This window comes from Procambarus clarkii, chromosome 42, assembly GCF_040958095.1.
Source record: "Procambarus clarkii isolate CNS0578487 chromosome 42, FALCON_Pclarkii_2.0, whole genome shotgun sequence".
NCBI classification, from domain to species: Eukaryota; Metazoa; Arthropoda; class Malacostraca; order Decapoda; family Cambaridae; genus Procambarus; species Procambarus clarkii.
Genome location: NC_091191.1, coordinates 18,842,714 through 18,865,907, shown reverse-complemented (window position 1 = coordinate 18,865,907; position 23,194 = coordinate 18,842,714). Strand labels below are relative to the sequence as shown.

General features: G+C 41.5%; 2 protein-coding genes across 9 annotated transcripts in view; one reads left to right on the top strand and one right to left on the bottom strand.

The window, feature by feature from the left end:
* The first annotated feature begins 210 nt into the window (after positions 1-210).
* LOC138373418 (uncharacterized) lies at positions 211-12,034 on the top strand. The gene is made up of 2 exons (XM_069339616.1): positions 211-2,157; positions 12,029-12,034. Exons 1-2 carry the CDS (start codon positions 211-213, stop codon positions 12,032-12,034), a joined length of 1,953 nt encoding a protein of 650 aa, XP_069195717.1.
* The window catches only part of LOC138373610 (serpin B3-like), an 83,463-nt gene continuing 71,568 nt past the window's right edge, over positions 11,300-23,194 (bottom strand). For all 8 annotated transcript variants that reach the window (XM_069339928.1, XM_069339929.1, XM_069339927.1 and 5 more), the window contains exon 6: positions 11,300-12,393. In XM_069339928.1, the coding sequence (XP_069196029.1) occupies positions 12,103-12,393 (291 nt within the window). In that variant the 3' untranslated portion in view covers positions 11,300-12,102. The remainder of the gene's footprint in view (positions 12,394-23,194) is intronic.

Here is a 23,194-nt window from a genome sequence, read left to right as displayed (position 1 = left end):
GCCAACCACAATTGGTAGGAGGGGCGTTGGACACTCTGTACCACTGCAGCAGACCAATTTGGCGCACTAAAGACTAGACCTTAGGCCTAGGCCCTGTGTCAAATAGTAGGACGAGTACATCCTGACCTGCTCCTCCTCTGGCTGAAGGCCAACTGTGGGCGGCACACATTCCACACTGCCAACTCACCTGTTTGATAGGTTTTTGTTGGGATGGTTCACCGTGGCCACTTCCCGCCACTCTCGCACTTTCCAAGCATGTTCACACTGCACACTGTTAAGTCTGGTCATCGTGGGGTCAGGAGTCTGGGCACCGTGGGGTCAGGAGTCTGGGCACCGTGGGGTCAGGAGTCTGGGCACCGTGGGGTCAGGAGTCTGGGCACCGTGGGGTCAGGAGTCTGGGCACCGTGGGGTCAGGAGTCTGGGCACCGTGGGGTCAGGAGTCTGGGCACCGTGGGGTCAGGAGTCTGGGCACCATGGGGTCAGGAGTCTGGGCACCGTGGGGTCAGGAGTCTGGGCACCGTGGGGTCAAGAGTCTGGGCACCGTGGGGTCAAGAGTCTGGGCACCGTGGGGTCAAGAGTCTGGGCACCGTGGGGTCAAGAATCTGGGCACCGTGGGGTCAGGAATCTGGGCACCGTGGGGTCAAGAGTCTGGGCACCGTGAGGTCAGGAGTCTGGGCACCGTGGGGTCACGAGTCTGGGCACCGTGGGGTCAAGAATCTGGGCACCGTGGGGTCAAGAATCTGGGCACCGTGGGGTCAAGAGTCTGGGCACCGTGGGGTCAAGAGTCTGGGCACCGTGAGGTCAGGAATCTGGGCACCGTGGGGTCAAGAGTCTGGGCACCGTGGGGTCAAGAGTCTGGGCACCGTGAGGTCAGGAGTCTGGGCACCGTGGGGTCACGAGTCTGGGCACCGTGGGGTCAAGAATCTGGGCACCGTGGGGTCAGGAATCTGGGCACCGTGGGGTCAAGAGTCTGGGCACCGTGGGGTCAAGATTCTGGGCACCGTGGGGTCAGGAGTCTGGGCACCGTGGAGTCAGGAGTCTGGGCACCGTGGGGTCACGAGTCTGGGCACCGTGGGGTCAAGAATCTGGGCACCGTGGGGTCAGGAATCTGGGCACCGTGGGGTCAAGAGTCTGGGCACCGTGGGGTCAGGATTCTGGGCACCGTGGGGTCAGGAGTCTGAGCACCGTGGGGTCAGGAGTCTGGGCACCGTGGGGTCAAGAGTCTGGGCACCGTGGGGTCAGGAGTCTGGGCACCGTGGGGTCAGGAGTCTGGGCACCGTGGAGTCAGGAGTCTGGGCACCGTGGGGTCAAGAGTCTGGGCACCGTGGGGTCAAGAGTCTGGGCACCGTGGGGTCAAGAGTCTGGGCACCGTGGGGTCAAGAGTCTGGGCACCGTGGGGTCAAGAGTCTGGGCACCGTGGAGTCAGGAGTCTGGGCACCGTGGGGTCAGGAGTCTGGGCACCGTGGAGTCAGGAGACTGGGCACCGTGGGGTCAAGAGTCTGGGCACCGTGGGGTCAAGAGTCTGGGCACCGTGGAGTCAGGAGTCTGGGCACCGTGGGGTCAGGAGTCTGGGCACCGTGGAGTCAGGAGTCTGGGCACCGTGGAGTCAGGAGTCTGGGCACCGTGGGGTCAGGAGTCTGGGCACCGTGGAGTCAGGAGTCTGGGCACCGTGGGGTCAGGAGTCTGGGCACCGTAGAGTCAAGAGTCTGGGCACCGTGGGGTCAAGAGTCTGGGCACCGTGGGGTCAAGAGTCTGGGCACCGTGGAGTCAGGAGTCTGGGCACCGTGGGGTCAGGAGTCTGGGCACCGTGGAGTCAGGAGTCTGGGCACCGTGGAGTCAGGAATCTGGGCACCGTGGAGTCAGGAGTCTGGGCACCGTGGAGTCAAGAGTCTGGGCACCGTGGGGTCAAGAGTCTGGGCACCGTGGGGTCAAGAGTCTGGGCACCGTGGGGTCAAGAGTCTGGGCACCGTGGGGCCAGGAGTCTGGGCACCGTGGGGTCAAGAGTCTGGGCACCGTGGGGTCAGGAGTCTGGGCACCATGGGATCAAGAGTCTGGGCACCGTGGGGTCAAGAGTCTGGGCACCGTGGGGTCAAGAGTCTGGGCACCGTGGGGTCAAGAGTCTGGGCACCGTGGGGCCAGGAGTCTGGGCACCGTGGGGTCAGTGTGTCACTAGGTAATCGCACAGTAGCTGGCAGGGCCTTCTCCCTGCCTCCGTCCCCAATGGTGCCCCATAGGCATTATATATATATATATATATATATATATATATATATATATATATATATATATATATATATATATATAGATATAGATATAGATATAGATATACAACCCATGTGTATCTTTTAACCATCAAATGCATAATAAAGCACAAAAAATAAAAAAGGAAGGGGGTGGTAGGAGAAAATCACACAGAAACTGTATTGGAGGGGATCTAAACATTCCCTCTAATGCGTTATGCGTGGTTTCCTCCGAGGCTATGGGTCCCCCTTCTTCCAGCTAGAGGTGGTACTCCCTTCCATATTTATATATATATATATATATATATATATATATATATATATATATATATATATATATATATATGTCGTACCTAGTAGCCAGAACTCACTTTTTGGCCTACTATTCAAGGCCCGATTTGCCTAATAAGCCAAGTTTTCCTGAATTAATATATTTTTTCTAATTTTTTTCTTATGAAATGATAAAGCTACCCATTTCATTATGCATGAGGTCAATTTTTTTTATTGGAGTTAAAATTAACGTAGATATATGACCGAACCTAACCAACCCTACCTAACCTAACCTAACCTATCTTTATAGGTTAGGTTTGGGTAGGTAGCCAAAAAAGTTAGGTTAGGTTAGGTTAGGTAGGTTTGGTAGTCGAAAAACAATTAATTCATGAAAACTTGGCTTATTAGGCAAATCGGGCCTTGAATAGTAGGCCAAAAAGTGAGTTCTGGCTACTAGGTACGACATATATATATATATATATATATATATATATATATATATATATATATATATATGTCGTACCTAGTAGCCAGAATGCACTTCTCGGCCTACTATGTAAGGCCCGATTTGCCTAATAAGCCAAGTTTTCCTGAATTAACATATTTTGTCTAATTTTTTTCTTATGAAATGATAAAGCTACCCATTTCTTTATGTATGAGGTCAATTTTTTTTTATTCGAGTTAAAATTAACGTAGATATATGACCGAACCTAACCAACCCTACCTAACCTAACCTAACCTATCTTTATAGGTTAGGTTAGGTTAGGTAGCCGAAAAAGTTAGGTTAGGTTAGGTTAGGTAGGTTAGGTAGTCGAAAAACAATTAATTCATGAAAACTTGGCTTATTAGGCAAATCGGGCCTTGCATAGTAGCCAGAACGCACTTCTCGGCCTACTATGCAAGGCCCGATTTGCCTAATAAGTCAAGTTTTCCTGAATTAATATATATTCTCTAATTTTTTTCTTATGAAATGATAAAGCTACCCATTTCATTATGTATGAGGTCAATTTTTTTTTATTGGAGTTGAAATTAACGTGGATATATGACCGAAGCTATCCAACCCTACCTAACCTAACCTAACCTATCTTTATAGGTTAGGTTAGGTTAGGTAGCCGAGAAAGTTAGGTTAGGTTAGGTTAGGTAGGTTAGGTAGTCGAAAAACAATTAATTCATGAAAACTTGGCTTATTAGGCAAATCGGGCCTTGCATAGTAGGCAGAGAAGTGCGTTCTGGCTAATAGGTACGACATATATATATATATATATATATATATATATATATATATATATATATATATATATATATATATATATATATATATATATATATATATTAGTATATTTTGGTAGCAGTCTTTCCTGTAGACATATATTATTAAATATGACCGAAAAAGTAAGATTAATAATTCTAACACGAATTTTCTCAATCTTTCGTACATTACGCTTCACTGTTGGAGGTAAATCAAAAATCACTTCTCCAAAATTCATTTTTATTTCTAGTCTGACGCGACACGGGCGCGTTTCGTAAAACTTATTACATTTTCAAAGACTTCACAAATACACAACTGATTAGAACTTGCGTTTCCCTGATTTTATATCTACATTTGAGTGAGGTGGGAAGGGTGATGTGGCATTACATTTGAGTGAGGTGGGAAGGGTGATGTGGCATTAACACAAGACAGAACACTAGGGGATATTAATAGGGTATTAAAAGTATCAACACAAGACAGAACAGAAACAATGGGTATTGAATAGAAGTGTTTGTAGAAAGCCTATTGGTCCATATTTCTTGATGCTTCTATATTGGAGCGGAGTCTTGAGGTGGGTAGAATATAGTTGTGCAATAATTGGCTGTTGATTGCTGGTGTTGACTTCTTGATGTGTAGTGCCTCGCAAACGTCAAGCCGCCTGCTATCGCTGTATCTATCGATGATTTCTGTGTTGTTTACTAGGATTTCTCTGGCGATGGTTTGGTTATGGGAAGAGATTATATGTTCCTTAATGGAGCCCTGTTGTTTATGCATCGTTAAACGCCTAGAAAGAGATGTTGTTGTCTTGCCTATATACTGGGTTTTTTGGAGCTTACAGTCCCCAAGTGGGCATTTGAAGGCATAGACGACGTTAGTCTCTTTTAAAGCGTTCTGTTTTGTGTCTGGAGAGGTTCTCATGAGTAGGCTGGCCGTTTTTCTGGTTTTATAGTAAATCGTCAGTTGTATCCTCTGATTTTTGTCTGTAGGGATAACGTTTCTATTAACAATATCTTTCAGGACCCTTTCCTCTGTTTTATGAGCTGTGGAAAAGAAGTTCCTGTAAAATAGTCTAATAGGGGGTATAGGTGTTGTGTTAGTTGTCTCTTCGGAGGTTGCATGGCTTTTCACTTTCCTTCTTATGATGTCTTCGATGAAACCATTGGAGAAGCCGTTATTGACTAGGACCTGCCTTACCCTACAGAGTTCTTCGTCGACTTGCTTCCATTCTGAGCTGTGGCTGAGAGCACGGTCGACGTATGCGTTAACAACACTCCTCTTGTACCTGTCAGGGCAGTCGCTGTTGGCATTTAGGCACATTCCTATGTTTGTTTCCTTTGTGTAGACTGCAGTGTGGAAACCTCCGCCCTTTTCCATGACTGTTACATCTAGAAAAGGCAGCTTCCCATCCTTTTCCGTCTCGTAAGTGAAACGCAGCACGGAACTCTGCTCAAATGCCTCCTTCAGCTCCTGCAGATGTCTGACATCAGGTACCTGTGTAAAAATGTCGTCAACATACCTGCAGTATATGGCCGGTTTCAAGTTCATGTCGACTAAGACTTTTTGCTCGATGGTACCCATGTAGAAGTTTGCAAACAGGACACCTAGGGGAGAACCCATGGCGACCCCATCTACTTGCTTATACATGTGCCCATCCGGGCTCAAGAAGGGTGCCTCTTTAGTACAAGCTTGGAGTAGTTTCCTCAGAATACTTTCTGGCATGTCAAGAGGAGTACAGGCTGGATCACGATACACTCTGTCGGCTATCATTCCGATTGTCTCGTCCACAGGTACGTTGGTAAACAGCGATTCTACGTCCAACGAGGCTCTTATCCCTGTGGCCCGTGCGCCCCGCAGTAAGTCCACAAATTCCTTTGGAGACTTCAGGCTGAAGGCGCAGGGAACATAAGGAGTCAGCAGGCCGTTGAGTCGCTTCGCCAGTCTGTACGTGGGTGTGGGTATCTGGCTAATGATTGGCCGAAGTGGGTTTCCAGGCTTGTGCGTCTTGACATTTCCATACGCATATCCAGGTTTATATTCCCCAATGATCTTTGGCAGGTGGAGTCCGGATTTCTTGGCGTTCACAGTTTCGATCAGTTTGTTGACCTTTGCTTTTAATTCGGCTGTAGTGTCCTTCGTTACCCTTTGGAACTTAGTTTGGTCAGAGAGTATGATGTTCATTTTCGCCAGATATTCGTCTTTTTTAAGAATGACATATATTGGCGACTTGTCACCTCTCCTGACAACTATCTCCTTGTTCTCACGAAGGCTTTTAGCTGCCGCTTTAAGCTCGGGGGACAGTATGGTGCTTCTGTAGTTGCCTCGATTCTTTCCTCCTTCTGCAATAAGTTCTGCTTGTAAGGTATCTTTGGTTGTGACCTTCTTTTGTGTTGGAGGAAGATTGAGAAAATTCGTGTTAGAATTATTAATCTTACTTTTTCGGTCATATTTAATAATATATGTCTACAGGAAAGACTGCTACCAAAATATACTAATGTTAAAGTGCACGACCCAGCAGCAAGGAATCAAGCCTTCACGATAAAATATCGCCAGGATCTGATTCGTGATCAGATATACAAGGCAGAGAATGAAATCAAAGACAACAAAACGCAACTACTTCATGCTACAAACGAGTGGAGAAATAGCAACATCGACCATAGTATCCGTACCCGCATTGAACAACACCTCGACATCCTCACAGACCAACATCACCTCAGCACTGAAACAAGGATTATCAAGAAACTAACAACATTATATGGAGGACCTATGGCAATTCCACGACCAAGAGATGGCTTCCTGAACCTTGCAGGAATTAACCTCACTGAGGACCAAGTCACTCTCCTAAATCTGGGCATAAACTGTCATGTTATGTCCAGACCGAGTGAAATGGCCCGGAAAGTAGAGTTGGAAATTCTGTTGGACGACATATTCGACCTCGAGACACAAAAGAAGGTCACAACCAAAGATACCTTACAAGCAGAACTTATTGCAGAAGGAGGAAAGAATCGAGGCAACTACAGAAGCACCATACTGTCCCCCGAGCTTAAAGCGGCAGCTAAAAGCCTTCGTGAGAACAAGGAGATAGTTGTCAGGAGAGGTGACAAGTCGCCAATATATGTCATTCTTAAAAAAGACGAATATCTGGCGAAAATGAACATCATACTCTCTGACCAAACTAAGTTCCAAAGGGTAACGAAGGACACTACAGCCGAATTAAAAGCAAAGGTCAACAAACTGATCGAAACTGTGAACGCCAAGAAATCCGGACTCCACCTGCCAAAGATCATTGGGGAATATAAACCTGGATATGCGTATGGAAATGTCAAGACGCACAAGCCTGGAAACCCACTTCGGCCAATCATTAGCCAGATACCCACACCCACGTACAGACTGGCGAAGCGACTCAACGGCCTGCTGACTCCTTATGTTCCCTGCGCCTTCAGCCTGAAGTCTCCAAAGGAATTTGTGGACTTACTGCGGGGCGCACGGGCCACAGGGATAAGAGCCTCGTTGGACGTAGAATCGCTGTTTACCAACGTACCTGTGGACGAGACAATCGGAATGATAGCCGACAGAGTGTATCGTGATCCAGCCTGTACTCCTCTTGACATGCCAGAAAGTATTCTGAGGAAACTACTCCAAGCTTGTACTAAAGAGGCACCCTTCTTGAGCCCGGATGGGCACATGTATAAGCAAGTAGATGGGGTCGCCATGGGTTCTCCCCTAGGTGTCCTGTTTGCAAACTTCTACATGGGTACCATCGAGCAAAAAGTCTTAGTCGACATGAACTTGAAACCGGCCATATACTGCAGGTATGTTGACGACATTTTTACACAGGTACCTGATGTCAGACATCTGCAGGAGCTGAAGGAGGCATTTGAGCAGAGTTCCGTGCTGCGTTTCACTTACGAGACGGAAAAGGATGGGAAGCTGCCTTTTCTAGATGTAACAGTCATGGAAAAGGGCGGAGGTTTCCACACTGCAGTCTACACAAAGGAAACAAACATAGGAATGTGCCTAAATGCCAACAGCGACTGCCCTGACAGGTACAAGAGGAGTGTTGTTAACGCATACGTCGACCGTGCTCTCAGCCACAGCTCAGAATGGAAGCAAGTCGACGAAGAACTCTGTAGGGTAAGGCAGGTCCTAGTCAATAACGGCTTCTCCAATGGTTTCATCGAAGACATCATAAGAAGGAAAGTGAAAAGCCATGCAACCTCCGAAGAGACAACTAACACAACACCTATACCCCCTATTAGACTATTTTACAGGAACTTCTTTTCCACAGCTCATAAAACAGAGGAAAGGGTCCTGAAAGATATTGTTAATAGAAACGTTATCCCTACAGACAAAAATCAGAGGATACAACTGACGATTTACTATAAAACCAGAAAAACGGCCAGCCTACTCATGAGAACCTCTCCAGACACAAAACAGAACGCTTTAAAAGAGACTAACGTCGTCTATGCCTTCAAATGCCCACTTGGGGACTGTAAGCTCCAAAAAACCCAGTATATAGGCAAGACAACAACATCTCTTTCTAGGCGTTTAACGATGCATAAACAACAGGGCTCCATTAAGGAACATATAATCTCTTCCCATAACCAAACCATCGCCAGAGAAATCCTAGTAAACAACACAGAAATCATCGATAGATACAGCGATAGCAGGCGGCTTGACGTTTGCGAGGCACTACACATCAAGAAGTCAACACCAGCAATCAACAGCCAATTATTGCACAACTATATTCTACCCACCTCAAGACTCCGCTCCAATATAGAAGCATCAAGAAATATGGACCAATAGGCTTTCTACAAACACTTCTATTCAATACCCATTGTTTCTGTTCTGTCTTGTGTTGATACTTTTAATACCCTATTAATATCCCCTAGTGTTCTGTCTTGTGTTAATGCCACATCACCCTTCCCACCTCACTCAAATGTAATGCCACATCACCCTTCCCACCTCACTCAAATGTAGATATAAAATCAGGGAAACGCAAGTTCTAATCAGTTGTGTATTTGTGAAGTCTTTGAAAATGTAATAAGTTTTACGAAACGCGCCCGTGTCGCGTCAGACTAGAAATAAAAATGAATTTTGGAGAAGTGATTTTTGATTTACCTCCAACAGTGAAGCGTAATGTACGAAAGATTGAGAAAATTCGTGTTAGAATTATTAATCTTACTTTTTCGGTCATATTTAATAATATATGTCTACAGGAAAGACTGCTACCAAAATATACTAATATATATATATATATATATATATATATATATATATATATATATATATATATATATATATATTTATATAAGGGGTACCACCTCTGGTGCAAATGTAGGGACCCATAGCCTCGGAGAAGAAAATAAAGAGTACTCAGAGAAGACCTTGTGGATCCTCACTGAACACTTTGATATTTTCTTCTCCTACCACCCCTATTCTTTTGTTAAGTGTGTATATTTATCTAACTTTATTTGAAAATGTCATTACACAAAAAAAGTTACAATATTGATTACATACAGGGTACAAGGCTGCTTGTCACAAGTTGAATAGCTAATCCAGCTCCTCAGATGGCGGGCAGGAACCATGGATGCAGTGAGCATTTCCTCTCTGGATTGCCACACTAAGGCGCTGAAAAAGAAAACTGGCAGCTCTGGGGTCTCTAGTTGTTTCGATTAGCTTAGACCCCAACTCCTTTAAAAAGCTAGCAGCACTTTTACCCCAGGCACCAAGCGTCTCTGAGGCAATGGGGACAAAATTGTAGTGGTGCTCAAGGTCTCTGTATTTACGTGACTTGGCCGCTTCCCGGTGATTGGCAGCTCCTCCTGCTTGTGTAGCACTGAAGTCAACATAGGTATTGGCTAAAGTTGAAACGCAAGTGTAGTCCCACACCAACTGTCTACCATTCTTCCAGGGGTTCACCGTAATTCCGTCTGGGCGACCGACAGGCTCATCAGAGTTGCGGGACATTAGGTAACGGGGCTCTCTCTCTGCTGGACAACCGGCTGTGGTAAGGCTTCTCTTAATACTGTCATTAACCTCGCCGTGTCTTGCATGCCATCCTCATATATATATATATATATATATATATATATATATATATATATATATATATATGTCGTACCTAGTAGCCAGAACGCACTTCTCAGCCTACTATGCAAGGCCCGATTTGCCTAATAAGCCAAGTTTTCATGAATTAATTGTTTTTCGACTACCTAACCTACCTAACCTAACCTAACCTAACTTTTTCGGCTACCTAACCGAACCTAACCTATAAAGATAGGTTAGGTTAGGTTAGGTAAGGCTGGTTAGGTTTGGTCATATATCTACGATAATTTTAACTCCAATAAAAAAAAATTGACCTCATACATAACGAAATGGGTAGCTTTATCATTTCATAAGAAAAAAATTAGAGAAAATATATTAATTCAAGAAAACTTGGCTTATTAGGCAAATCGGGCCTTGCATAGTAGGCTGAAAAGTGCGTTCTGGCTACTAGGTACGACATATATATATATATATATATATATATATATATGTTCCCTTCTCTGAGGCTGTGGGTCCCTATAATTACACCAGTGGTGGTACCCCCCTATATATATATATATATATATATCCGCATATATATATATATATATATATATATATATATATATATATATATATATATATATATATATATATATAAATATATGTCGTACCTAGTAGCCAGAATGCACTTCTCAGCCTACTATGCAAGGTTCGATTTGCCTAATAAGCCAAGTTTTCATGAATTAATTGTTTTTCGACTACCTACCTACCTAACTTAACCTAACCTAACATTTTCGGCTACCTAACCTAACATAACCTATACAGATAGGTTAGGTTAGGTTAGGTAAGGTTGGTTAGGTTCGGTCATATATCTTCGTTAATTTTAACTCCAATAAAAAAAAATTGACCTCATACATCATGAAATGGGTAGCTTTAACATTTCATAAGAAAAAAGTTAAAGAAAATATATTAATTCAGGAAAACTTGGCTTATTAGGCTAATCGGCCCTTGTATAGTAGGCCGAGTACGACGTTCTGGCTACTATGCAAGGCCTGATTTGCCTAATAAGCCAAGTTTTCATGAATTAATTGTTTTTTGGCTACCTAACCTAACCTAACCTATAAAGATATGTTAGGTTAGGTTAGGTAGGGTTGGTTAGGTTCAGTCATATATCTACGTTAATTTTAACTCCAATAAAAAACAATTGACCTCATACATGATGAAATGGGTAGCTTTATCATTTCACAAGAAAAAAATTTGAGAAAATATATTAATTCAGAAACACTTGGCTTATTAGGCAAATCGGGCCTTGCATAGTAGGCTGAGAAGTGAGTTCTGGCTACTAGGTACGCCATATATATATATATATATATATATATATATATATATATATATATATATATATATATATATTATTAAATATGATCGAAAAAGTAAGATTAATAATTCTAACACGAATTTTCTCAATCTTTCGTACATTTCTTTTCACTGTTGGAGGTAATTCAAAAATCAATTCTCCAAAATTCATTTTTATTTCTAGTCTGACGCGACACTTGAGCGCGTTTCGTAAAACTTATTACATTTTCAAAGACTTTACACATACACAACTGAATAGAACTTACATATCTCCGATTTGTTTATATCTACATTTGAGTGAGGTGGATGGGGTGAGGTGGTATTTAATAGGGTATTAATTTCATCAACACAAGACAGAACACGGAACAATGGGTATTGAAATGGAAGTGATTGTAGAAAGCCTATTGGTCCATATTTCTTGATGCTTCTATATTGGAGCGGAGTCTTGAGGTGGGTAGAATATAGTTGTGCATTAATTGGCTGTTGATTGCTGGTGTTGACTTCTTAATGTGTAGTGCCTCGCAAACGTCAAGCCGTCTGCTATCGCTGTATCTATCGATGATTTCTGCGTTGTTTACTAGGATTTCTCTGGCGATGGTTTGGTTGTGGGAAGAGATTATATGTTCCTTAATGGAGCCCTGTTGCTTATGCATCGTTAAACGCCTAGAAAGAGATGTTGTTATCTTGCCTATATACTGGGTTTTTTGGAGCTTACAGTCCCCAAGTGGGCATTTGAAGGCATAGACGCCTGAGTGTTTAATGTGCGCTTCTTTTCCTACAGTGATTTACAATAATACTTTTTTGGAAGTAATCGGAGTGTTGTTGTTTTTTCTTTAGAAGCAGGAGGTAATTTTTTTTCTTTGTATATGTTTTTTGAAATTTGCAGTACTGATTTTTTTCTTTGTATAAGTTTTTTGAAATTTGCAACATTGATATTCTTCAAAAGGGGTAGAATGTATTTTATGGCTTTCTGTAGACGCCTAAGAAGAGAATGTTGTTTGTATGGTTGTCACGGATGAGGAAGATGAAGGGTCTGTCACAGGTGAACTCTCGGGGAACGGGAGGAAGACCGAAGGATGGGATAATAGCTCCTATCAGAGCTGTTGCGGCGGCGGCCTCGGCGCCCTCCTCGTTCACCTCCACCACCGCCTTATGGATAGTCTTGCCCACCTTTACTCTCCTTGAAGGATCATACACCGAGAGATCAGCACCGTCAGTGAACAGGTCAGTACTCCCCAGACGCTCAATAGCCTGTAAGGACAATGATAGGGTCATTAACATCATTGGAACTTTTCCTTTTCTTTAGACTCTAAAACGTTTTGGCCAACCGATGTGATGTTTCCAAGATTTTCTACACGAAACTATTCAGAGTTAAATTACTGGTTGAAAAAAAAAGAGTAGTAAAATAAATAAATAGTTATTTCAGACAAAGCAGAGAATTAGCATAATTGAAGTTATAAGAGGTGGATGCCAGGACTGTTGTATTTATACAACAGGATTGCCAGGATAGATTGCCATCGCTGTATCTATCGATGATTTCTGTGTTGTTTGATAGATAGATATCATCATGATAGATAGAAAAATCATCGATGGATACAGCGATAGCAGGCGGCTTGACGTCAGCGAGGCACTACACATCAAGAAGTCAACACCAGCAATCAACAGCCAATTAATGCACAACTATATTCTACCCACTTCAAGACTCCGCTCCAATATAGAAACATCAAGAAATATGGACCAATAGGCTTTCTACAATTACTTCCATTCGATACCCATTGTTCCGTGTTCTGTCTAGTATTTGAATTTAATACCCATTCAATACACATTGTTGAAAGTTTGTTTTCACCTCATCCACCTCACCCAAATGTAGATATAAAGTCGAAGATGTGTAAGCTCTATTCAGTTTCAGTTGTGTGTTTGTGAACTAAAGTCTTTGAAAATGTAATAAGTTTTACGAAAAGCGCTCAAGTGTCGCGTCAGACTAGAAATAAAAATGAATTTTGGAGAATTGATCTTTGAATTACCATTAACAGTGAAAAGAAATGTAAGTAAGATCGAGAAAATTCGTGTTAGAATTATTAATCTTACTTCTTCGGTCATATTTAATAATATATGCCTACAGGAAAGACTGCTACCAATATATATATATATATATATATATATATATATATATATATATATATATATATATATATATATATCGCATATTCTGTATTTATTATTTTCTGGTTTAGGGCTTCTATCCCTCTAACTATTTTCTTAGCATCAGGGCTTAATTGGAATAGGAGTTCTCCAAAACTCATTTTCGTACTTTTAAGGTGAAGAAAAGAAGTGATTTACTATAGAGTGTATTACACTTATTTGTATAATTTGCACGACGTTTCGAGCCTCCATGGTTCATTCTCAAGTGAACAATCTTACAATACTAGTTGATTTTATACCCGCATTAGGTCAGGTGATAATACAATGAAGGTGAAAAACATGGGGGGATACATAAGGGATAAACATAGGGGCTGCAGAAGGCTTATTGGCCCATACGAGGCATCTCCTATCTAAACACAAAGATTAATCCAGTGTAATTGGCCTGTTATGTTGGACATTGTCTTCTGTGTTGGCATCGATATGTTCTTGTCTTGTCCTTACTCTCATGGTGGGTAGAGTAAATAGTTCCGTGATTTGGGTGTTCATGGTAGGTCGCTCTATTCTTATGTGAATTGCCTCAAGAATTTGTAATCTTCTTGAATCTTGGGTTTTATCTATTATGCAAGTATTCTTGTTCAACATTTCTCTTGTTAGAGTAATGTCATGGGCTTGTCTCATGTGATTCCTAGGGGCACCAGATTGAAGATGGCATGTCAAACGCCTCGTCAGCTTGGTCGACGTCATACCTATGTACTTACATTGAAGGTTACATCCTTCGTGGGGGCAAGTGTACATGTATACAACGCTTGACTGCTGTAGAGGGTTCTCCGTCGGCTTCGGGCTGTTTTTGATAAGGAGTTCGGAAGTCTTCTTGGTTTTGTAGAATATTATCAGGTTTATGTTTTGGTTAGGAGTAGTGCTTTTTACTCCTTTACGGATTATTTCTTTCATTATTCTTTCCTCTTTTATATGTTCACTGTGCATGGTTGATTTGTAATATAATTTTATTGGGGGTGTTGTGGTTTCTGTTCTAGGTTCTGAATTATACCAACGGTCCAAGTGTCTTCTTATAGCAGCGTTTATTTCCGCGTTGCTATATCCGTTGTTCACCAATACCTGAGTTACTCTTTCAAACTCTCTACTCACGTTGCTCCATTCAGAGCAGTGGGTAAGCGCTCGACGAATATAAGCATTGAGAACACTGGCTTTGTATCTTTGGGGGCACTCACTTCTACCGTTCAGGCATAATCCTATGTTGGTGGGCTTGGTATATACGTTGGTGCTTAAAGAGGTTCCTGTTTTTGTTATTAGTACATCCAAGAATGGCAGACTGTTATTTTCACTATTTTCATGTGTAAATCGGAGTACTGACTCTCTCTCTAGGTGTCTTTTTAGGTCAATTAGTTCATCTGAGTCTTTTACTATTACGAATATGTCATCTACATAACGGCAGTATACAGTTGGTTTTTGTCTGCTACTGAAGACCCTATCTTCGATGGTTCCCATATAAAAATTAGCAAATAAAACTCCTAAGGGGGAGCCCATTGCTACTCCGTCTATCTGTAAATGCATGTCTCCTTGTGGACTGATGAAAGGGGCTTCCTTTGTACATGCTTCGAGAAGACTTTTCAAGTGTGGCTCAGGTATGTCTAATTTGGGGGTGCTCTCGTCTCTGTATACTCTGTCCAGTATCATTCCTATGGTTGTGTCGACTGGGACGTTGGTAAAAAGGGATTCAACGTCCAGGGAAGCGATGATTCCATCGGGCTGGGTAGATTTGATCAATTCTAGGAAATCTGCTGATGATTGTAGACTAAACTTACTTGGAGTGTATGGAGTTAGGAGTTCATTGAGTTTTTTTGCCAGGTGATAAGTTGGGGTTGGTATTTGGCTGATTATAGGGCGTAGTGGGTTACCTGGTTTATGCGTCTTAACATTGCCGTAGGCATATCCTAAGCCATAGTCGCCTATGCCTAGGCCATAGTCGCCTAGACGCATAAACCAGGTAACCCACTGCGTTCGTTCGAAGTGCGTTCTGGCTACTAGGTACGACATATATATATATATATATATATATATATATATATATATATATATATATATATATATATATATATATATATATATATATATATATATATATATATATATATATATATATATATATATATATATATGGAAGGGAGTACCACCTCTAGCTGGAAGAAGGGGGACCCATAGCCTCGGAGGAAACCACGCATAACGCATTAGAGGGAATGTTTAGATCCCCTCCAATACAGTTTCTGTGGGCTTTTCTCCTACCACCCCCTTCCTTTTTTATTTTTTGTGCTTTATTATGCATTTGATGGTTACAAGATATACATGGGTTGATACAAAAATAATAATGCAAAAAGGTGCTTAAAGGTTATGGATCTCTTTAAGAACACAACAATGGGAAACATTGATGAATGTCACAGACGGGTTCGATCATTGTTGCAAGTCAAACACTTCTTCGAATTCCTCTGAAGTTGGACTAGTGCCCAAGACGCAACAGGCATTTCCCCTCTGAATCGCAACACTGAGGCGCTGGAACAAGAAACTTTTTGCTCTCTGGTCTTTTGTAGCGCTGATCAATTTGTCCCCCAATTCCTTCAGGAACTTCAATGCACATTTTCCCCACGAACCGAGGGTCTCCGAGCAGATCGGAACAAAGCTGTAGCAGTGTGCTAGACCACTGTATTTAATAATTTTCTGCGATTTCCTGAAAGAAGCAGTACCACCGCTTTCACGTGTGCTGTAGTGGAGGTAGGTACTGGCCAGTGTGGCAGCGCACGTGTAGTCCCATACCACTTGCTTACCATCCTTCCAAGGTAGCAAGGTGACCCCATCAGGGCGCTTCTGAGGGTCGTTAGGTCTGGATACGTGTGGTTCTCTTTGTGCCGGGCTGTGGCGAGGCTCCTCTTGATGATGTCGTTGACTTCTTCATGTCTTGCAATTTTACCCTGTGATTTACGACATACCAGACCATGACGACCATATTGGTCTGCCATCGCAGTTCCGCAGATGCACCTATGTTCGGTGAGGATGGGGGCGGCAAGGCGAAGGGCAACTCCAATGCGGAGAGCGTCATGACTGAGGCGAGTTCCCAGGGCTGCACTGGGCACAGCAAATAAAAAATCCCCGGCGTGGGGTGCTGTTACCGCTAGGAGGCGGGCTTTGTTTTCAGCATTAGCATTGTCAATCATTGCTGTGACAGTCTTTTCCATTATGGGGCTATCCCAGTGGGCCTGCTTGTGGTCTTTTGGGACTTGTGGTCGGGGTTGAGGGTGTGCAATGGTGTCCCATTGTCTGGCTGCTTCGATGAACGTTTGATCATGAGTTCCCGCTGTCTCTCTCATACGCTCTGGTAGGATCTGCCCTAGCAATTCGTTGGCTGCTGTACATGAGGATAAGAATGCTGGAAGTGCTACCTCAGTTGCCTTTTGTATGCCTATCCCTCCAAATCTCACTGGTAGTGTTGCTTGGTCCCACTGACTGTCATCTAGATCTAGGTTGAGCGCCTTCCTGAATACTGACCTGAGGAGCTCATCATAGTGATGTAGAAGTGGGTTGCCAAAAGTTGGTGCACACCTTAAGAAGTATGTTAGCCTGGGCAAGGTAAGGCACTTTGTGAGAAGGTAGAGGGCATCGTGGGAGTCCAAATCCCCAATTCTCTCTTCCATCCTCTTTAGGTCTCTAAACTTTTCGTCAAGGACCGCAGCAATGGCATTGTGGCCCAGAGGTGCTCCGAGTAGTGTGCTGTCGGTAGGTTTAACGACTGAGGCTTCTGGTAAAACTGATTTCACTGCTCCAATGATTACTTCACTGGATGCAATAATTTCGCACTTGGAGGGGTTAAGAACGAGACCCATGGACTCCCCCCGTGTCTTCACCAGCTGTAGGTCTTCTAGCAGGGAATCTTGTGTGCCTGCCAGAGTGCCATCATCCAGGAACCAGATGTTGAGCTCGCTGGACAGTCTGGTTGTAATTTATCGAACCGCTATGCAAAAGAGGAACGGTGCAAGTGGGTCACCCTGTTGAATTCCCTCTGCTGAGGTGACTTCATGTTTGCCAAACAGGAGGGTTGAGTCTTTGCTGTAGCCTGCTGACACAAACGGGAGAATGTTTGGGCAATGTTCCTGGACTGCAGTGAGGATTGCTTCCCTTTTGACCGAGTTGAAAGCGTTTTTAAAATCTAATTTTACTACTGCCTGGTCTTCAGTAAGAGAGCTAATGTAGGCTCGTGCAGCATGGGCCGCTGCTTCACAGCCTTGGAGGACTCCAAACCCCAGCTGGTTGGGTTGCAGCATGGTGGCTGCTTCCATTCGGATATATATATATATATATATATATATATATATATATATATATATATATATATATATATATATATATATATATATATATATATATATATATATATATATATATATATATATATATATATATATATATATATATATATATATATATGCAACAATGATCACAAAAACACTGATCCAAGTATGCAGAATAACCACATGTGAAAAATAGAAAATGCTTAACGCGTTTTCGGCTAATTCGCCTTCATCAGAGCAAAGTAGAATCAAATAGAAGCAAAGATTCTACTTTGCTCTGATGAAGGCGAATTAGCCGAAAATGCGTTAAGCATTTTCTATTTTTCACATGTGGTTATTCTTCATATATATATATATATGTCGTACCTAGTAGCCAGAACTCACTTCTCAGCCTACTATTCAAGGCCCGATTTGCCTAATAAGCCAAGTTTTCCTGAATTAATATATTTACTATAATTTTTTTCTTATGAAATGATAAAGCAACCCCTTTTCTCTATGTATGAGGTCAATTTTTTTTATTGGAGTTAAAATTAACGTAGATATATGACCGAACCTAACCAACCCTACCTAACCTAACCTAACCTATATTTATAGGTAAGGTTAGGTTAGGTAGCCAAAAAAAGCTAGGTTAGGTTAGGTTAGGTAGGTTAGGTAGACGAAAAAACATTAATTCATGAAAACTTGGCTTATTAGGCAAATCGGGCCTTGAATAGTAGGCTGAGAAGTGCGTTCTGGCTATTAGGTACGACATATATATATATATATATATATATATATATATATATATGTCGTACCTAATAGCCAGAACGCACTTCTCAGCCTACTATTCAAGGCCCGATTTGCCTAATAAGCCAAGTTTTCATGAATTAATGTTTTTTCGTCTACCTAACCTACCTAACCTAACCTAACCTAGCTTTTTTTGGCTACCTAACCTAACCTTACCTATAAATATAGGTTAGGTTAGGTTAGGTAGGGTTGGTTAGGTTCGGTCATATATCTACGTTAATTTTAACTCCAATAAAAAAAAGTTGACCTTATACATAGAGAAAAGGGTTGCTTTATCATTTCATAAGAAAAAAATTATAGTAAATATATTAATTCAGGAAAACTTGGCTTATTAGGCAAATCGGGCCTTGAATAGTAGGCTGAAAAGTGAGTTCTGGCTACTAGGTACGACATATATATATATATATATATATATATATATATATATATATATATATATATATATATATATATATATATATATATATATATATATATATATATATATATATATATATATATATGTCGTACCTAGTAGCCAGAACTCACTTCTCAGCCTACTATGCAAGGCCCGATTTGCCTAATAAGCCAAGTTTTCATGAATTAATGCTTTTTCGTCAACCTAACCTACCTAACCTAACCTAACCTAGCTTTTTTTGGCTACCTAACCTAACCTTACCTATAAAGATAGGTTAGGTTAGGTTAGGTAGGGTTGGTTAGGTTCGGTCATATATCTACGTTAATTTTACCTCTAATAAAAAAAAATTAACCTCATACATAGTGAAAAGGGCAGCTTTATCATTTCATAAGAAAAAAATTATAGAAAATATATTAATTCAGGAAAACTTGGCTTATTAGGCAAATCGGGCCTTGCATAGTAGGCTGAGAAGTGAGTTCTGGCTACTAGGTACGACATATATATATATATATATCAGTTATATGCATATATATTCCTGAAGGAATTGGGGGACAAATTGATCAGCGCTACAAAAGACCAAAAACCAAAACCAAAAAAAAACGGCCAATCTACTCATGAAAAACAGATGTAGAGACATTCATCTGTCTCTGTAATAATTATTACACTAATTACTTGAATGTGAAGCAACTAAAGTCCCGTTAATCAAACTTAAAATTTAACCAACAGGAACAGCTGCATTAGATGCAGAATCCACAGTGACAATAATAGTTAGAAAAGTAGTTGAAGAATTGAACGCATTAGTGAAAACTGTGCATCTATATCCGCCACCAAGGTAATGTTATTAAAACAAGACTTAAACCAGTGTGCTAAAACAGAAGAGGAAAAGAAACGGGAGAACAGGAGGCAACCCCACCTCGATTTAAAACTTTGACCCAAATATCACAGTAACAAGGTGTCTGGGGAGTTTTTCATGAGTAGATTGGCCGTTTTTTTTGTTTTATAATAAGTTATCAATTGTATTTTCAGCTCCTTAATCTATGAAAAACATGGAGGTATATTAACCTGTACAACAGGTAGAGTAGTGGCAGTTTTTGCTAGTGAGTCTGCCTTTTCATTACCATTTATACCAATGTGACTTGGTATTCAATTTAGAGTGACTAACACCCATAGATTGTGTGCTTCGTTTCCTATATGTAGGATTTCTATGATGACTTGTATATTATCTATGTGCTGGCTGGATAACAAAGCCTGGAGCGAAGATTTAGAATCTGAATAAATGATGACAACATGTAAGTTATTCTTAATTGCATGCTCCAGTAAGCTTCATATTAGTTAATGTAAACTGCTGCCCCCAGCAGTATCTCTTTCCTGATCAACTGATCCATCTGTGAAGATATCAGTGGTTGTCGGTCTTGAGTTGCTTTCCATTTGTTGTTCTATGATTGCTTTGATCCTCTGAGAGTCACAAGCTGATTTTTTACCTGGTAGTCTTTCAATGATTATCTTTAAACTTGATTCTTCCCATGGAGGAGGCTGCCGAAAGTGTTGATATGGTCTAAATTCTCATTTGTTTCTAATAGTTTGTTTCAAGTCCACTTTCTCTAGAATCGTAACCAGATTATCTTTCCATGCTCTTGTTCTATATTGAAGATTTCTGTGATTCGATCTGTGTATGCTATCTTTGATTGACAGTATGGTGATGGTTCCAACAAGTTTTGTTGTTATAGTGGCTATTTCTTGTTTGATCCTGTTTTCTAAGGCTGGTAAGTTGGTTTCCATTCTTAAATTGTTTCTACACATCTATATAAGTGCACTCAGCATTGTTCTGAGGGCATCAATTTGAGTTTCTCCCATTGGTTATCGCTAAGAGATGTAAGAGCAGGAGTAGCATAGTCAGTGAGTGACCTAACTTCTTGAACGAAGTACATTTTGATTACTGGCAGAGTTGCACCATCTCTAAGACTTGTCTGGGAGCAGAAAGCTGAGTTTCTGGCTTTGCAACGTTGCCGAAGATATTCAATTTCTCTAGTGAATTTCAACTGGATGTCTATTATGACTCCAAGATATTGAAAAGAGGTAACACACTCAATCTTTTGTTCTTATATTGCGAGTCTGATGTCTTGAGCTCTCATTTTAACAACCATTGCTTTGGTTGTATTGTTGTTTATTTTCATTGCTATGCATTCCGTTTCCTTCCTGATGATGTCTAGGCATTTTTGTGCATGGTTCTTGGCGCCTTTGCCATTCAAAGTCATCTGCATAGTTAAACAGTTTGGTCTTTGGTAACTTGAGCTTCATGAATTGTTCCATGAGACAGTTGAAGTGGAAGGGGCTTTAGCTTTTCTGTTAAGCAACTTCCTTTGACAAAGGCAAGAGCGTGTCCTTTGATTTCATTATCCACCAGGCAGCACAATGTAGCTAGAGCATTAATTAGCTTGAAGGCTTTTTGTAGATCCTGACAAATAAGGATTCACGGTTTGTCATTGATTTGATCCAGGAGGGAGGTATGGTGGTTCCAACACCTTTTCTGTAAGCAAACATATTTTGGTGCTGTGGATTGGCTTTCCATTCAATTCGATTAAGAGCCATTCTTTCCGCAGTTTTGGACAGCTTGTTAATAAGATGGGTCTTGTATTTCCTGGGTCTTTACGTTTTTGAATGGGAACTATAATTTTACTATTCCAAGAGAGTGGTGGAGTTCTTGTCACCCATTCTCTGTTGATTAGATTCAAGAAGGCTTCTTCACTCTTTTCTCCTAGCTTGGCCAGCATGTTGTGTGTGATTTGGTCCTCGCCTGGAGCTGTGTTTTTAGTTTTCTTTGTAGCTCTTCTGAATTCTTTCAGATTGAAAGGTTGGTATAGTTCGTCAGGTAAGACTAAGGCATCGTCTATTTTTTTTCCATCTTGCTGCTTGAAGTCTTTTTTGGTGAGTCAGAGTTGCTTGTGGAAGTTTAGTGGAACTGGTTCTTGAAGCAAATAGATTTGCTATTTTTTCTGCTTCTTGCTCTGGATGACCATAATGGAGAGGAACAGGACGTAATTTTCTTTTGACTTTGTTGATCTGCCTCCGGATGTCGCTCAAGAATGTATGCTGATTTAACTTGGCACACCATAACTTGGCCATTTTTCTTCTCTGATTTTTTCTGTTTCTTGATGCCCTTGACCTCAGACAGCTGTAAGAAGTTCCAGATTAGCTTGGGTTCTGTCTCTTCTGAAGTTTTTTTGTGCACAATTTAGTGTGTTGTGAAGATTTTTTATCCTATTATTGTAACATCAATGGTCTTTATGTTGTTGGTTAATTGTTTTCTTTTTTGCAGATGGAGTAATTTGTTGCTTAATGTATTGTATTTACTAAATCTTTTTCCATCTCTTCAGTGTTGTTAGGCGGGGTGTAGTTTCGGTGCCAAATTTCAAGAGATTCCTGATATTTCGTCCAATCTGCTTTGATATAGTCCCATCTGGGCTCAGGAGCTGGGGGTCTGGGGGTCTGGGAGGAAGTGCTATATTAATAACTGTTCTTGCAGCAAAGTGGTCACTAGTCAGTACATAGTCAAATGACCAATAACACAATAACCAAAGAGCCAGAGCTTAACCCCCAAAAGCACAAATAGGTGAATAGGTGAGTACAACTCATAAATACTGGTAGAGACAAACGTGAGGTCCAGCTACCTGCCACGAATATGGGTTGGTTCCGTTAAGTTAAGCAGACGGACTTCAGTCACTTCATCCAAAAAGTGTTCAATATGTCTTTCATTGGCTTCGGTTCTTGGTGAATCAAGTAGCAATCCACTATAAGCGTTAAAGTCATCCGAGACGATAGTAGGTGTGGTGACCTCTATTAAAAAATTGCAGAGAGATCCATATCGTGTTCTCTATGGCTCCTTTATTCATTGAAGACGGACAGCATTGAATTCCTCATGGGGGATTAATTCTCATAATTTCGACGTCCTCACGTCCTTCACGTCCTCTTCGTTCAATCACAGGTCTGTGATTGGAGTGGCATTAATATAATTTCTTACTAGTAGTGAAATGCCATTGGTGCCACCTTGTGCAATTGGGCAGTGGGAACCTTGATATCCTGGGATATTAATACTTCTTTCAGTCCTGGTAAGTGCTTCTTGACGTAAAATAATATCAATGTTGTCCTTGAGAAGCACTGCTATGAGTGTTTGAGCTTTGTTTTTAAATCCTTGAAGGTTCCATTGTATAATATTGAGATTGATGTTATTGTCCGATATTCTGTTTGAGTATCCATTGAGTCCATCGTGGTTTCTAATAGGCTGATTTTCCCGACAGCTTGTGTCTTCTTGGCTGGAGTAGAGAATGTCATTGGGTGCTGAAGCAATTCATTTTCGTCACCTTCTTCGACTTCG